Raw genomic sequence first — 17,264 nt, 5'->3', positions numbered from 1 at the left:
CTAAGGCTGCCACTGCCACCCGGGATTCACATGGAAAAAGAGGGAAGTTATGAGTATTGGCAAACCCTATGTCAATGAAATTCCCTGCAGCCCCCGAATCTATCAATGCTACGGTCTCCGTGCACTTATCATTAAACGTTAGAGCAATGGGAACTTCTAAACAGTTAATGGAATCAGGAGTGGCACTCACCATAGCGTAACTTCGAGCGGCAGGTCGGGTAGGACAGGAGGCTCTCATATGGCCGGATAGGCCGCAGTAGAGACAGAGACGATTCCGCATTCTTCTCTCTCATTCCTCATCGGTGAGGCAAGTGAAACCAATCTGCATGGGTTCCGATTCAACGGGAGCTGTGGTAGCTTCCCACACAGTGACGTAGATATGTGGGGGGGATAGGCCGCAGTAGAGACAGAGACGATTCCGCATTCTTCTCTCTCATTCCTCATCGGTGAGGCAAGTGAAACCAATCTGCATGGGTTCCGATTCAACGGGAGCTGTGGTAGCTTCCCACACAGTGACGTAGATATGTGGGGGGGGGGGTGTTTAAACGAGGCATTTTAGGAGGCGTGGACCAGTCTTAACTTTTATAAAGAATATCTCTTTGGGTCTTTGGTCTTTGCAACTTTAGGGATCTTATCTATTCACGAACCGCTTGCAACACTCCAAAGAGAAAGGAAAACTTGAAATCGCATCATATGACCCCTTTAATGTCGATCATGGATCAAATCGGTCCTCCATGGCAAACAGCGAATATATCTGTGCTGCTTAATGCATTTGAGACGTTGTGTTTTCCTCAGTATAACTGACATGTCACAGGTATTTTTTCCATCTGTAAATGTTAGAAAGTCATGCAAATATTTCCATTTTGCTGTCAGGAGTGAACGAGCGCTGCTGAAAATTGAGATAATATTGGGAGCAAATTGTGTACATTTTCAAGGAGCGTATAAATGATGGACCAGTCAATTGGTAGCAGAGACGGACAGCTCAAGGTCAAGAGTTATACACAGGAATCTACGTCAGGTTAATGACTTACCAATAGAAATGTCAGAAGAAGAATCTAAACAGATGACTCAGAGAAACCAGACAAGACCGGGATCCCCCTGTGACTCCGATAGGAATGAGGAGCGGGATGGAGATTCGGAGAGAACAACCTACAGAAAATGAGAGACTTACCTGTAATCTTCCTGATGAGAGTGAATTACCTGTGAAAGACAAGTGTCATGGCCAGAAACACTGGCAGAACGATCTGAAGAAGAGGCAAGAAGTTCTCAAAAGACTTACTTTGAGTTCAAATGAAATTGGCCAAACAAGCCAAGTCCAAAGATCCACACGTGACAGGAGACTTACGAGATAAACCAGACACCATATTGTCCACTGAGCAAAGTTACGTCCAAAGTCTTTGCACACGTTGAAAAGATGTCCACTGAGGAGCCAGAATGAAAGTTTTTATGACGTCTTTTTTTGACGTGTTCGAATATAGACGTTCATGCAACATGCAAGGTTAGAAACTAGTTCAGATGTGGTCAGAGGACATCATTTCAGCATCATTTAAGGCCTCATTTAGACATAATTTATACAGTTTCTGGACCAAATAAACACTCTCAGGATGCATTCAATTTAAACTCACATTTATTTCAATGTAATTTTCATTTGTTAATGCAAAGCAACTCACAGATACGGTGAGTTCAAAAACCATGAAAATAAAAGAGTCTTCACTGAAACAGCGTTGAAGTTTATGAGATAATTAAATTATCAAATCATCAACTGCAAATCAAAGACATTAAATCTCTGAAGTTCTCAGCAGAGGAGGATCAAACAACTCCACAAACAACAGCAGCTTCACTCATTACTAACCAGACTGACTTTATTTCTGTCAGACATCTAGAGAAGCTCTTATTGAGGTTTCGATGTTGATATTTGTTTCATTTGAAGTCACCATTGTGGTGGACAGTGTTTGCTTTAGTTGGGATCTTGGTTCTCATTCTTCTTGTGTTAGCTTTTCTTTGATTGCTGTAACAGTGTGTTTGTAAAGCACAATTGTTGAGGCAGAGAAAGCCCGAAATCAAGTGTTTTCATCTTGTTAATGTTGACAAAATCATCACAAAATTAGCATCTAATGCTGAGTTTTAATTCTGTGTTTATATTTATGGATAAAAAGCATATACACTAAAAAGCACATCATGAGACAAAAAGATTTTGCATATGAATCGCAACAACGGTGACAATCAAGCTTGGGATTTAAGGATGAGTTTGTATTATAAAGCCACCTGTCATGCATTGCAGCATGAAGCTTTTTTGTTTGTTTTGATTATCACCGTTGTTGTGATTCATGTGCAAAGCCTTGATGTCTGTGTGTGACCACATAATGTGTTTATTCAAAATATCTCATGCGCATGCATTTTGTTCTCCTTCAGAATAAGTGCTCATTCAATGCAATTGGTGCCAGTACTGCAGCTTCACAAGGCTTGGTGGCTATAAATGCCAAATATAAAACTAAACTAAAAACACATTACATACTCATTTTGTCATCAACAACAATAAGCTGATAACACCTGGGGCCTGTACCATGATGGTGGCTGAACAAACTTGGGGTTACAGGTAGGGCTGGGCAAAAAAAATAGATTTTTCGATTAATCGTTTTTTTAAATGACATCGATTCGATATCGATTCTCAAAAGTCGCGAATCTATGTTTTTTCCGGTATTTATTTCTGTACACATTTAAAATAAGATCTGATTAACAAGAATCTTATCATTAGTCTTCTCCACTAGATGTCACCCTTATTTACCTTGCGCGATGTTACAACAGAAAGCCTGTCATTCATTCAGCGCTTCTCATGGCCATACGCATGATTCGTGATGCTCAGGTGAAGTGCTGCTACTACTGCTAATAAATATGAATAAATCTTTATTTTTAAAGGAATAATCACTTTAAAAGGGTTTAATTTTCATTTGGTTAGGATAAATTCAATTAATGTTTTATGCCTTCATCTGATTACCAGAAAAATTAAGAACATTTTATAGGGCCCTTCTATTGTTTAAAAAGGACCCTATACAAAAAAAAGGAGAAAACTACCGTCATATCACATACACAGCAGCTGCAAGTTCTTCACGGCAACCCGTCAAAATAAAAGTTTAGTTTAACGTTAAGAAACTGTCAGAATATATTACTATTTAGCAGTCTTAATACTCAATGCTACTACTGCTAATAAATATTAATACATCTTTATTTTTAAAGGAATAATCACTTTAAAAGGATTTAATTGAATGTAATAAAAAAAAAATCGAGAATCGAATCAAATCGAGAGCTTGCGAATCGAAATCGAATCGAATCAGGATATCTGATACCCAGCCCTAGTTACAGGACTAGTTTTGAGTTGACAAGACCAAACCAGTCCAATCCGGCTATGTTGGTACCATGAAGCTGATCATCAACTCTCTCTGTCAACTCAGGCTTGATCCTGAGTTAATGGAGCACATGCACATGAAAGAGTGACATGAGTAATGAACAGCCAATCAGATGCCTTGAAACTGTGATTCACTTCTCGCCAGAGAGTCAGTGCGATTCACTACCAAAGATTAAAATATTGAACAATATGATGAATTTAAACACATTTTCAAGATGAAACGATCTATCCATGAAAGAGGAAAACTTAAAACATCTTGCCTTATAAATGCAAGTAAAAGTTGTAAAGGTTGTAGTCATGTTTAAAACGTATTTATATTGCATATTATCTATATGTTTATATTAATTAATTAATTAATTAATTTAGTCATTTATTAGACGCTTTAATCCAAAGCGACTTACAAATTAGGAAGCAATCAATTGTAGTATTAAAGTAGTATTGTAGTATTATTAATTTAAAATAAAAGCTTAATAATTACTATTAAACTAAGCTAGCTTGTGTAATGGATTAAGGTTATAATAATTATATAAATCATATAAAATAATCATAAAAAATTATCTCTAAATTCAGACAATTTTATCTTTAAATATGTAGCGTCCTTTAATTTGGAGTAAGAGAAACTGGGGGAGTGGCTTTATTGCGTCAGACATGTGTCACTTTGCTTGAAGCTGATTGGTCAAATTTGGGTTTGAGATCTCTAAACCAGAACATAACCTGGCCCAGAGCAGGTTAGCTGTGGAGTGTAAGTTACTTAGGCAATGAATGCCGCTAAAAGCCAAGCCACTTTCATGGTACCTAAAACCCACGATTGGTGCAAACTAAACTGAAACTTACCTGGCCAGCCAGCTAATCTGGCTTCATGGTACAGGCCCCTGATCTTGCTTTATTTTGGCCTTCTCTGCACAACAACTGTGTTTCACAAAATCACAGTTACAGCAGCCAAAAAAAAAGCTATCACAAGAAGTATGAGAACCAATAAGCAAACACTGTCCACCACACCGCATTTTACCAAATGCTCAATCATCAGTAATTTGATCATTTAATTATGTCATAAACTTCAACGCTGTTTCAGTGAAGACTCTTTTATTTTCATGCTTTTTGGACAAACACTGTATCTGTGAGTTGCTTTGCATTAAAGGGGTCATAGGATGCCCATTTTCCACAAGTTGATATGATCCTTTAGGGTCTTAATGAAAAGTCTGTAACATAGTTTAGTTTAGTTTAGTAAAATTTCTCAATGGTAGTGTAAAAAACACACATTTCTTACCCTGTCAAAAACAGCTCATTTCAGAGCAAGCCGTTTTGTAGCATTTCCCTTTAAATGTTAATGAGCTCTGCTGACCCCGCCCCTCTCTTCCGAGCTGCTCTCAGAGAGACTTTACTTTAGCTACATTCATCGTGAAACTTGCTAATTAGCACATTATTAGGTAAGACGGTTTGCAAAGATTCATTACAAAACCTTACACTCACTTCTTCTCTAGATGAAGCTGGATCACGAATGATTCACGAGAACATAGACGAATTTATGTAGATCGGGGGTGCATTCCCTTCAGAAACATACGTAATCCACACACACTGCCAACACACATTTCAGTTCAAACAACTCGTAAAAGTACATGTAGCATTATATGGCCCCTTTAACAAATGGAAACTACATTGAAATAAATGTGAGTTTAAATTGAATGCATCCTGAGAGTGTTTATTTGGTGCAGAAACAGTATAAATTATGTCTAAGTGAGCCTTAAATGATGTCCTCTGACCACATCTGAACTAGTTTTTAACTTTGTACGGAGGTTGCATGAACGTCGACATCGGACGTCAAAAAAGACGTCGTAAAAACTTTAACTCTGCCTCCTCAGTGGACGGCTTTTCAACGTGTGCAGAGACGTGATCTCACCAAACTGCACCACACCGCATTCTACCCATCTTGCATTAGTGCACCTTACTCTCTCCTCATGCCACAAGCCACATTTCCATATTGGGTACGTCCTGTGACAATCGAGTACTAGAAGAGTGGAAATCAACGAGGTGTTATGCTGGCAGGAGAAACCGTGTCTTTGTTGGGGAGTGTGTGATGCACCAGGGTGTATTCTCAGTTGTGATGCTCGAACCACTGGAGAAATGAATAGGCGTTGTGAGTTGGTATGGTGATGCGCGCTGTTTACATTAGATGCTGCTGCGCTGCGCCCGAGGAACGCCACAGAAGCTCACCTGCCCCTGCTTTCCTCCTGATGCTTCAGGTATGTTGCCATAAAAAGTGAAATTGTGAGACTTCATGAATGTAAAAACACGCGGGGACACATTTCCTGTATTATTGAAAGCGAATAGCTTTCTGGGTAGAGTCTAACAGATGAAAGTAATGGTAAAATAACAGTTTGCATGCTGCTTTGTGTTGTGACAATCGATTTCCATCTAAACAATAATCCATTTATTTCAGTATGTGATCATTGTTTAGAGTAATGTAGCCTATATGTTGTTACCCCTGTGACGTTGATCATTTGTATCAAGTGTAACTGTTACAGTTTAAATGATACAAGTCACCTTTATGCTTTTAAAAATACAGAATGTGTCAAAGCAACTTTACAGTATTAAATAGTGACATTTTATTGAATGACAATAGTAAACACTCACTTTTCAGTTAAAGGCAGTGATATCATCATCCAGCTCAGTTGAAATAGTGTAACATATACAGTATAGCATACAAGATAACATATGCATGAGGATGACACATGAGTTCAAAGTGTAAATGGTATATAATAATAGTGTTCACAGAGAAAATGGAGAAGATGGATGACTGAAGGAACTCTAAAGTGCATTGTGTGTCATCCTGATAAGTGCACAGAGGCTAGAATGATTATGTTATGTTACATTATGTTAATGTATAAGAGTGAAGGAACTCTAAAGTGCATTGTGTGTCATCCTGATAAGTGCACAGAGGCTAGAATGATTAGATGTGTTAATGTATAAGAGTCATATGGGTTAGTTGTAGCAACACACGTGGTTTGAATATTTCCACACATTCTAGCGTAACCAAATTTACAGCATTTACTAGTTACCATATCAACATTATATAGAGGGGAAAAGTGCGTTTTGAAGATATCGCTGAACATTTATTTTACCATAGTAAAAAGTTTTCATCTCAGTTTTTATGACTCATTTCAAATTAGACAAATCTGCTATTATTTTAATCTCCAATCTGTTATTTATCAGTTTAGATCATTTTTTTAATGCTTGTCTAACTATCCAAAAACCGGTTTTAAATTCCAGTTGCATTGTGGCTGGTTTCTGTGGGCCGTCCCAAGCATGGTTGCAATGTGTTCATTGTCAAACTCCAAAATCAGATTATATATTGTTTATATTGTTATTGTTGTATATTGTTTTTCATGCGATCAGATAACATTTTAAGCTGTCTTATTTACAGTGGGGCAAATAAGTATTTGATACACTGCTGATTTTTCAAGTTTTCCCACTTACAAAGAATGGAGAGATCTGTAATTTTCATCGTTGGTACACCTCAACTGTGAGAGACAGAATCAAAAAAAAAATCCAGAAAATAACATTGTATTATTTTTACATAATTAATTTCCATTTTATTGCATGAAATAAGTATTTGATACAATAGAAAAATAGAACTTAATATTTGGTACAGAAACCTTTGTTTACAATTACAGAGGTCAGACGCTTCTTGTAGTTCTTGACCAGGTTTGCACACACTTGTGTGTGTGTGCACTTTGGATGGGTAAATGCAGAGCACTAATTCTGAGTATGGGTCACCGTACTTGCCCACATGTCACTTCACTTTTTTTTATTTTTTTTTTATATTTGTACTAGACAAGTGTGAAATTACTGTGGATAAAAAAAAATTAGACTCTGAACCCCATGTGGATTTACACAATTTGAGAAAGTCCAAAAGTGATACTATATTTGAAGACTTTATTGTTGTGAAATAACACAAAATGAATTGTACAAACCTGCATTTTTGATTACATGAAACGTGAAATGGGCTAATGGTGAAAACATTGAAAGAGAACTCATTATCATGCTAATGTGAAAGTTAATAACTGAGCTGCGCCGGAGGTATTGTTAATATGCTACTATGCCTGGGGCCTATGGAGCTTATAATATGACAAAAAAATTGAATTTGTATTGTGTAAATTGTAGTGTCATTTAACAAAACTGAATATTATGTGGCATATATTTATGGCAGAGTTTTCTAGACATGCATTTTCAAACCGTGAATTATTTGTTCTGAAATCTTAGACTGCAAATATTTCAAAAATAATTTGAAAATGCATGTCTAGAAAACTCTGGCCATGAAAATATATTCAGTCGTGTTACATTTCAAATGTTTAATATTCAAGTCAAAAAAATAAAAATTCAGAACTATGTTAAGCGCCACATAATATTCAGTTTTGTGAAATGACACTTGTCAGTAATTCAGATTTATGCAATACAAATTCAATTAGTTTTGTAATATTATAAGCTCCATAGGGGCCTGTGATACATGTTCAAAGCTCGATGAACATTCTGAAAAAAGTAGCAACATTTAAAAGCCAGATACGACTCTTTGACGGAGCATTCTGGTAACAATAGTGGAAAAATAGAGTTTTCACTGACAATATTGCACAACACGAATGAATGACAAGTGAACTTGTTTATAGAGTAAGTCAGCAGGTTTTGTGAGGTGTGTGTGTGTGTTATCTTTAACCCCTCAATTTATCTCACACACACGCAGTCTCTTTCACGTGTCTCTCTGATGGCGTTGGCGTTTCTCCGGTGGACTTTTAGGCTGCTGATGGTCCTGATCGTCTTTCAGGGTGTGTGTGTGATGTTTTATTACACACCCAACACACACTCGTCCAGGTGAACATTTTAATATGTAAATATTTCTTTGTAATAATTGCGAATTTAAATGAGACTGTGTTGCTGTTATAAAGTCTGAGATTCATACCCATGTCGTAGTTTCTAAGTCTTATTAAGTAATTGTCGAATAGCTTACATTACTAATGTTTTTTTGGTGGGGTCTTATTTTAATATCGTTGTTTAAATGTCATTTTTAGGTAGAAATGTCATTGTGATTTTAAGCAGGACAGAAAAGTTTTAGATTTAGATGTAATATAGGTTGATTTGGTCAGGACATGAGTGGCGGAGATTGTTCTGCAGCACATCGTAAAGCTTGTACTCCGTTTGTGTCAACTTTGAACTTTGCTTCATTTCTGTAATTACTGCAGTGAAAACTGTTTAAACCTCTTGCTGAAGCATATTTCTTTACAAAGTCTATTTGACAGCAGAAAGACACTGAAGCTCCAGCTACAGTTACAGTAAAAGAGCTCTGAGTGGATAAACACCTCTAAACAGAAGGCATGCCGTATAGATTGAGTGTGACAGCAAAGTTTGATTATGACCGATCATTTAGTGCCTTAGAAATTCAATCAAATTGAAATATGATACAGTGGTTTTGAAAACGTTCTTTCTTTCAGAGACGGGATGACGAACGCTCTTCGGCAGATGCACTGCGCTAAACTCAGACGCAGGTTTTCCATTATCAAACCGGCCAAAAGGTGCGTGAGAATCAAAGATGAAGCAGCGACGTTTCCGTTTCAGAGCACTGATAACATCATTCAATGTCTTTGTTTCTTTCTCAGTGTAAATCTGCAGAGCTTCACGCGGGGGCTATCAGATTTCATGAGCTGCCCGTACAGATCAAACACAACCGAGCGAGAGGTGAACAGGTTTGTGCCTCTTCTTTGCTTTTGGCAGATGCTTTTGTATAAACTTGGACAACTTGATGAAAGCTGAAGCACCGGAACAACATGATGCCTTGCATTCCTTTATAATCTCAGTGCAGTTGTGGGGTAGAAGTGAAGTTGTTGAGCTACACTGTCATGTCAAATCTTGAACTTAAGAGATCGACTCATGTGTCTTCACTTGATATTTCAAGATTGAGTTTGATATCGTAGACAGAAATATTCAGAGATTCTCAAATGATGCCGAGTCACTATATTATGTCTGATTTTGTGTCGGCGCAACTTGTTAGATTCATGAAACCCTTCTGACATAATCCTGATCCGACACTCTTAAAACTAAAGGTGCTTCACGGTGATGCCATTGAAGAACCTTCTTTGTGTCTAAATGGTTCCATAAAGAACCTTTAACATCTGAAGAACCTTTCTGTTTCACTTTGAGGCGAAAGAAGGTTCTTCAGATTATAAAAAGCTAAGAAAGAGATTGTTCTTTAAAGAACCTTTGACTGAATGGTTAAAAATGGTTCTTCTATGGCATCGCTGTGAAGAACCTTTTAAGCACCTTTATTTTTAAGAGTGTACACTATATTCCCTTTATCACTCTTAAAGATAAAGGTTAAATATAGGATAGGATAAATGTTGGTGGTTCCTTGAAGAACCTTGAACTTCAATGGAATCTTTACATCGCACAGAAGGATTTTTTATGTATAGTGAAAACTGAAAATGTTCTTGACACTATAAGAAGTGGTTATTTTAAGAATGTTCGCTGAAAGGATCTTTAGGGAAGCTAAATATAGTTCTTCTACGAGTTCATCAAACGCACTTTTAAAACCTTTATTTCTGAGAGTGTAGTTATTGCAATTTCATATTGACTTTGAATATTTTCTAAAAACATTGTCATTGTTGTTCACTGTAATCGCTGTGTTTAATGAGACGGGACTTTTTTTTAATCTTTGAATGCTGAGATCAGTCAGGTAAAGCTTTTGATTGCTCGTGTAAAATGAGCCCTCATAAACTGTTTCTTTCTCTGTGTGTGTGTGTGTGTGTGTGTGTGTGAGTGTGTGTGTGTGTGTGTGTGTTTATGGCAGATTGAGTCTGCAGTTTTTCTGTAACGCCACAGGATCGTTATTCCTCACCAAAAGCCGTCAATCCGTCAATCAGACCATCCCATATGAGACAAGCATTACAAGCACTTTTACAATGAATGCAACCCTTCACAGCATGCTGCCCGAGGTGTGTTATGAATACACATTTCTAACTCATTAACTCTTTAGGCTATCTCTATTTTTGCGTGCTTGTGTGCATTGATTTTTGAGCAGATTTGTCCTCTGAATGTCACACAACCTGTCAAACCAGTCAAGCCCTATAGAGTGCATAGTGTGTATGTATGTGTGTGTGTGTGTGTGTGTGTGTGCGTGCGTGCGTGTGTGTGTGTGTGTGTGTGTGTGTGTGTGTTTATGGCAGATTGAGTCTGCAGTTTTTCTGTAATGCCACAGGATCGTTATTCCTCACCAAACGAAACACAGCCGTCAATCAGACCATCCCATATGAGACAAGCATTACAAGCACTTTTACAATGAATGCAACCCTTCACAGCATGCTGCCCGAGGTGTGTTATGAATACACATTTCTAACTCATTAACTCTTTAGGCTATCTCTATTTTTGCGTGCTTGTGTGCATTGATTTTTGAGCAGATTTGTCCTCTGAATGTCACACAACCTGTCAAACCAGTCAAGCCCTATAGAGTGCATAGGTTGACGATACTCTTTTCACGGGATTTCTAAAGCACCTAAAATGTTCAGGTTTTGGCTTTGTTTCCTATTGTGTTCAAATTACCGTCTGAAATGTTTGATTGACAGCATGTGAGTCTTGTATATTACTGACGGATCGTGGCGTGCAAGAAGGCGGGATCTAGAGAGAACGGTCAAAGCAATGCAAATATGTGTAGGTATGATGTATGGTGACATTTGTGTTTTCAGTATAGGTGTGTGTCCTTTACTAAAACATCTAAGTATTGCCAATTTCTATTTACTACGTGTGTGTGTGTGTGTGTGTGTGTATTTATCTCTCTGTGTGTGTGCGTATATTTGTGTGTTTGTGTGTGTGTATTTATCTGTGTTTCAGGTTTAATTTGGCGTCGATTAATGACAGTGATGTTGGGCTGAAGACGGATCTGATAACCATCAACCCCAGTCAGATTCAGAAAGAGTCAGTATCCATATACAAAACATTTAAATAAGGATGTTTCAGATTCAGTTTGATCGGATATGAGTTTAAGCTCTTAATAAGATGGGTTCTTGTTTTTAATGATTGCTATACGATTATTCTGCTTAATTTGTTTATTGAACTTTTACAGTAGTTACAGGATAAAAATACAGGAGAGCCGTGAAAAAATATTGTTCCCACTCCACCCCAACCTTAAAAAAGAGAGCATAAAATAAAAAAATAAAACATTTTTGATTAAACATGCTAAATTTAAAATACATACATTAATAAACATATTCAATACATAATTATACTGTAATACGTATAATGAGTATGTATGTAATTTTCTTTCTCATAGCAGAAAAGCGAAAACATTTGTGGAAACATCTTAAAGACATCTTCTAAACGTCTATTTGACATCTGATAGGAAACGTCCTATAGACGTATCGCAGATGAGCAAACACTCTGAAAAATACATCTAGCAGATGTAATGCAGACATCAAATAGACATCTCTGAGATGTACAAGTGCTATCAGGAGGAGTAGAAATGGAGGATTATATAGAGCATATAGAGGAGTCAATAACTCAACACATCCCTTTTATCTAGAATTTGATCAAGTTGAGATTTTGGTGGACGATTCGGAAAGACAGGGAATTCATTTCTAACAAAAAGTTGGAGCTGCAAATATCTAAAAAAGTTGTGCACTAGAAAGGTGCAGATTGTTGAGTCAACTGAAAGAAGCTGGGGAGCTAAATAATAATTATTTCTACAGCTTTATGCTAAAACACATTCGTTGGCCATCATTCTCATCCCTGTATAGTAGTTTGGATGCTGAGTTATCACTGGGACACTAACAGTAAGCCGGTCCTGCTCAAACTGTATTGTAAATTTGTAGATTTTGTGTAGCCCTGCCTCATTTCAGAACTGTGTTCGTTGTGTTTGGTCTTCAGGTTTGTATTTCCACAGCATTGAAGGTAAGATCTTACAGATTTATAACCACTCGTTTTAAAGTTGTCCCGGTCTACTAGGGTTGGGAATCAAAAATCTATTCCAATTCCAGAATTGGATGCTTGTTGTAACATTAAAATTTTAATTCCGCCAATCGATTCCTGTGTTCCGCCAATCGATTCTTTTTTTGCTTTGCTTTGCTTGCTTTGCTTTATCTGCCAGGACCTTCATCACTAATCTAAGTGCTCCAAAGTTTGGCTACATTTGTGAAATCAGAAGCCGAACATATTTGTAAAAATGTGTAACATTTGTGATAAGCTAACATGTTGCAAGAGAGGTGTCTTTAACAGATCGTTTAACAGATCTCTGACCTAAAGAGGGCAGCTGTCATACGAAACGGCTTCACAAACAGCCTTTTCAACCATTGCTGTGTTACAAATATTCAAAGAATCACAGAAGTACTGTTATAAAAGCTTATACCCTTACGAAAATTAACCATGGTTTTACTATAGTAAAACTGTAGTAACCATGCTTGGTGCATACTTGGTTTTAAAAACCATGGTTTTGATACCATGGTTCTACTGTAGTAATATTACAGTAATCGTACCCGAGTAAAACTGTAGTAACCGGGACTATAGTAACCAAGTAAGTTGTATTACATTTAACAAAAGTTGAGCAATGAACTTCTGCAAAATAAAAAACAGAATAACAAGTTAGACTTCTATGATACAGACTGTATTAAAACAGTTACATCATATTTGACAGAGAATATAAACTGTAGCATGTGTAAGAATGCTTACCTGTCCAAACAATCAAGTACTGAAGTGCAGTGGTAAAAATCGCTAATGGCTTTCAATCGCTCATTTACATATAAATGCTTCAATGTTTATCTCTACAGAAATTAATAGTCCTTTTAGAAAATATGAAGCCCAATGAAGAATGTCATATCAGCCAGTTGGTCACAGGCCAGATTTGGCTGCACAGTTATGAATTATTGACCTTACCCCATATGGACTTTAGAATGAGAAGAATAGATACCATATTAATACACTGCCTACTTGCTACTTGCCATGTGATTAGTATATTGATTCAATAATTGCAAGGACATTTGGTGTCCAAAGTCATTTTTTCTGCTTTTTCAAATTGTTATATTTTTGATTATTTTAATAATTTGTTACTCATTGACATGAATCACAGGATGTTACAGGCCATAAAAATATAATATTTTCTGTAAAAATGTTCTGTCTTAAAAAGCTAAAAAAATCATGATTTCTTGTTATCTGAATAAGTCAGTGTCAATTCTGTTACCGTCAAACTCTGTTACCAAGGTACAATGTTGACATTATGTAACAGAATAAGACAGAACAGAGCAAGAAATCATGTCCTGCTCGTGCTCGTCCATATAGTGGCAGTGAACGGCAATCAGCTTTAAGAAAAAGATGCAAAAGTAAAACATAATGAACCCCAATGACTTGTGCTGTGTATTTCAAGTTTTCTGGGGACATAGATTTTGGTTTGATGAAAAACCATCATGTTTCTTGATCAGTTGTTTCAATACAATGGCATTCACAGGGTTCCCACTCTTTCATGAACACCAGATTTAAGGACTTTTTGAATCACCATTTATTTTATATCAAGCACCTATCAAATTCACGCCGCAGCATACAGTGGTGTGAAAAAGTTTTTGCCCCCTTCCTGTTTTTTTAATTGTTTGCATATTTGTCACACTTAAAAGATTCAGATCATCAAACTAATTTTAATATTACACAAAGATAATGCAAGTAAATACAAAATGCAGTTTTTAAATGATAATTTCATTTATTAAGGGAAAAAAGCTGTCCAAACCTACGTGGCCCAAAATTAATTGCCCCCTCCTGTTAAATCATGAAAGAACTGCAATTAAGCACATTATTTTAGAAAGCTGAGTTAAATTTCACTAGCCACACCCAGGCCTGATTACTGCGGGCCAGAGTTCCTCCACAGCGAAGTGAAAGACTCATTGCCAGTTATCACAAACACTTGATTGCAGTTGTTGCCGCAAAGCGTGGCACAACCAGTTATTAGATTTAGGGGGCAATTACTTTTTCATGTAGGGCCAGGCAGGTTTGGCCAGCTTTTTTCCCTTAATAAAAGAAATCCTCATTTAAAAACGGCATTTTGTATTTACTTGCATTATCTTTGTATAATATTAAAATTAGTTTGATGACCTGAATCTTTTAAGTGTGACATATATGCAAAAAAAAAAAAAAAACAGGAAGGGGGCAAAAACCTTTTCACGGCACTGTATGTAGCGTCATGAAAGACCTCTTACAGAACTTAACATTTACATAAAAAATTCCAGAGTGATAATGATGTTTTGAATGTGTGGGTTTTCACAAATTTAGACCGTTTTGAGCAGTCGTGTTCAAAGGAATTTAATGAAATCCACTGAAGTCAATACTGATAATATTCGAATACAATTTCTCAATTCCCGCCAACACGCAGTCCCACGATTTGGCCCATATAAGAATGATGGAGATACATAAAGATACATACATGTGTTTACACGGTGTTTGGTTGTACACCGATTACATTACTTGCCCGCCGCGGCACCGTATCTACTGTCACTTTGCTTTTTTTATAGATATTGAAATTATTTAGTTCAGCTGGAAAACGTGCGCTACACTAAACTGAATGTGTCTGCTCCAAAGCCACTAGAAGGAAAGCCTGCAACCTTTAGCTAAAAAAAGCCTAACGGCTAAAGCTAACGCTTCCGGTTTGCCTGTACGTGGGAAAGGAAACCAGAGGCGTTTTTTTAATGGATGTCAATGGAGGAGAGGCTTCACTACGCTGAATAAACAGCTTTTTAGAGGAAACAACTTCTCAGGCAATGAATCGACAGCCTATCGGCTAATCTCCAACATGTTTTGCATTAAACAATACTTTTGGATTTAACTATTTTTAGAGTTTACACCAAAAAAAATGCCGTTTTATAAGAGAAGTCACTGACTTTTTGCGACAGGTAGGATTCAGCTTACGGCATTTCTCATTCATTCCTATGGGATCCGTAAACGTTATTGAGTGTCGCACAGCTCGGACTGAAATTCAGTGACGTCAAGGCTGTAATGTGATTGGTTATTAAGGCACTCGTGATCATATGACAATATGTAATTTCCATTCCTAAAATACATATTTTCCATGGAAGTCCATGGAAAAGACAAGGACTTGACAACCCTGCATCCAACACGAGCTGCAGGAGTCAGATTTGACTGATCACGGGTCGAGAGAGATGAGTGACAATGCTGGAGGATTATTTGCTGCTCAACAGATCCTGAGCTCATTGACAAATATCTGATCTTCCTTTACACAGAGCGCTCGTGATTGCGAAATCGAAAGTGAAAGTGAACAGCGAGCGCTCATTCAAAAGAGATTTAAATACTCTGGCTTTAAATGGCTCCCTGATATGCGGAAATTATATACAATATTTATATACTAGTCTGCGCATTAACACACAAGGTTTTTTTTTGCGCTACCTCATCTCCACCCCCAATCCTTAACGCTGTTTCGTTCTGTCACAAACTTTTTTAATGCACATCTTTTGTCAATATCTTTCTATCACAGTTTATGTGCATTTTATTTTGTTGAAAAATGTATCCACCTAAGCGACTGTATGAGTTACATTTTGGAGATTTTATTCTTGTGCGATATCCCAAAATGTGCAGACTAGTTTTTCAGAAAAACCTATGTGTAAGCTTAAATGCGACCCGTTTAAAATACTGTATTACTTACATTATTCCGACAGCCAAAATACATGCATAATTTTCAGAAACCCACTTCACGTCTGCAGTACGACTATAGGACGTTTCCTATCAGATGTCAAATAGACGTTTAGAAGATGTCTTTAAGATGATTATGATTTAGAATGAATGTAAAACTGACATCTTAAAGACGTCTATCAGATGTTTGCACACAGCAGATGCTTTCCAGATCTTTTGCAGACGTATCTGTGCTATCTGAACCCTGCATTCAATCGTTTTCAAGCTCAGAACATGACAGCAGATCTGTAACGCGTACTCGAGTACCTCCGCAAAGGCATTTTCAAGTTACATTTGTGTGTGAGAGAATATTTTAATTTACAAAAACATTTAATCTGTCCTCGTTTCCTTTCTCGCACCTTAAGAGGGAGGAGCTAGGAAGCAAGGAAAGAAAAGAAGAATGTACAAATAATGAGGAACTGAGAAGCACCCAGACAGATAAACAAGCAAAGGTTTTTCTCACCCAAAGTTATCATGTCGTTTCAAAAGGCTTGGAATTCAGCACATGAGTCATACGTACTAATTCTATGATGATTTGTCATACCTGTAAAAGCTTGAAAATTATGGGCTTTATTGAATGCCATTACATGGAAAGAGCAGAAGTTCACCTTTTGTGTTCCACGGAAATCAAGCAAAACAGGTTTGGAACAGTATGTGACTAAAGATCAAACAATTGTATTTAGTAAGTTACACTGAAATGTGTTTGACAGAAGTTAGAAATGTACTTACCACTAATGCACTTGAATTGCAGAACTCACTTTTCTTCAGGTTCTATCATTCTTCTTTTCATGTGAGAGTAATTTAGACAGGTCCTTATGCAAAAAAGATTTTAGAAGCGAAAAGAGAGATATACCATATATTCATTGTATATTTACTAATGGCCTTTGACTTGACTAATTTCTCTTTACTAGTTTAACTGGCAAAGGAAATAAAGATTATAAGCTAATGCTGTATAACACAGAATTCAATATGAATCTAGATTAATGAAACACTCCCTTTTCTTATAAAATAATGACTCTTTTGAGCCGGTTCTATGAAGCAATATATTGTGCAATATAGTGTAAAACCATGCTTTACTTTACAGTGAATTTAGAACAGGTAGCTGTTGATTTTAAACCACAGCTTCCTGAGACTTCCCGAATAGTGAGTGTGTGTCTGTGTGTGTGTG

The 17,264-nt window shown here is 36.9% G+C and overlaps 1 protein-coding gene across 1 annotated transcript in view; it reads left to right on the top strand.

Moving 5' to 3' along the window:
- Nucleotides 1-5,553: 5,553 nt before the first annotated feature.
- LOC107574950 (alpha-2,8-sialyltransferase 8F-like) overlaps nt 5,554-17,264 on the top strand; it is a gene marked incomplete at its 3' end in the record, with an annotated part of 43,981 nt that continues 32,270 nt past the window's right edge. Inside the window, exons 1-5 of the mRNA XM_016261366.1 lie at nt 5,554-5,643; nt 8,139-8,266; nt 8,884-8,964; nt 9,049-9,135; nt 10,612-10,756. Coding sequence (XP_016116852.1) covers nt 5,554-5,643; nt 8,139-8,266; nt 8,884-8,964; nt 9,049-9,135; nt 10,612-10,756 — 531 coding nt within the window. The remainder of the gene's footprint in view (nt 5,644-8,138; nt 8,267-8,883; nt 8,965-9,048; nt 9,136-10,611; nt 10,757-17,264) is intronic.

Source organism: Sinocyclocheilus grahami, unplaced genomic scaffold, assembly GCF_001515645.1.
Source record: "Sinocyclocheilus grahami isolate Dianchi unplaced genomic scaffold, SAMN03320097.WGS_v1.1 scaffold2406.1, whole genome shotgun sequence".
Taxonomy (NCBI): Eukaryota; Metazoa; Chordata; class Actinopteri; order Cypriniformes; family Cyprinidae; genus Sinocyclocheilus; species Sinocyclocheilus grahami.
Note: the sequence above shows the minus strand (reverse complement) of the source record. Positions and strands in the feature narration are given on the sequence as shown.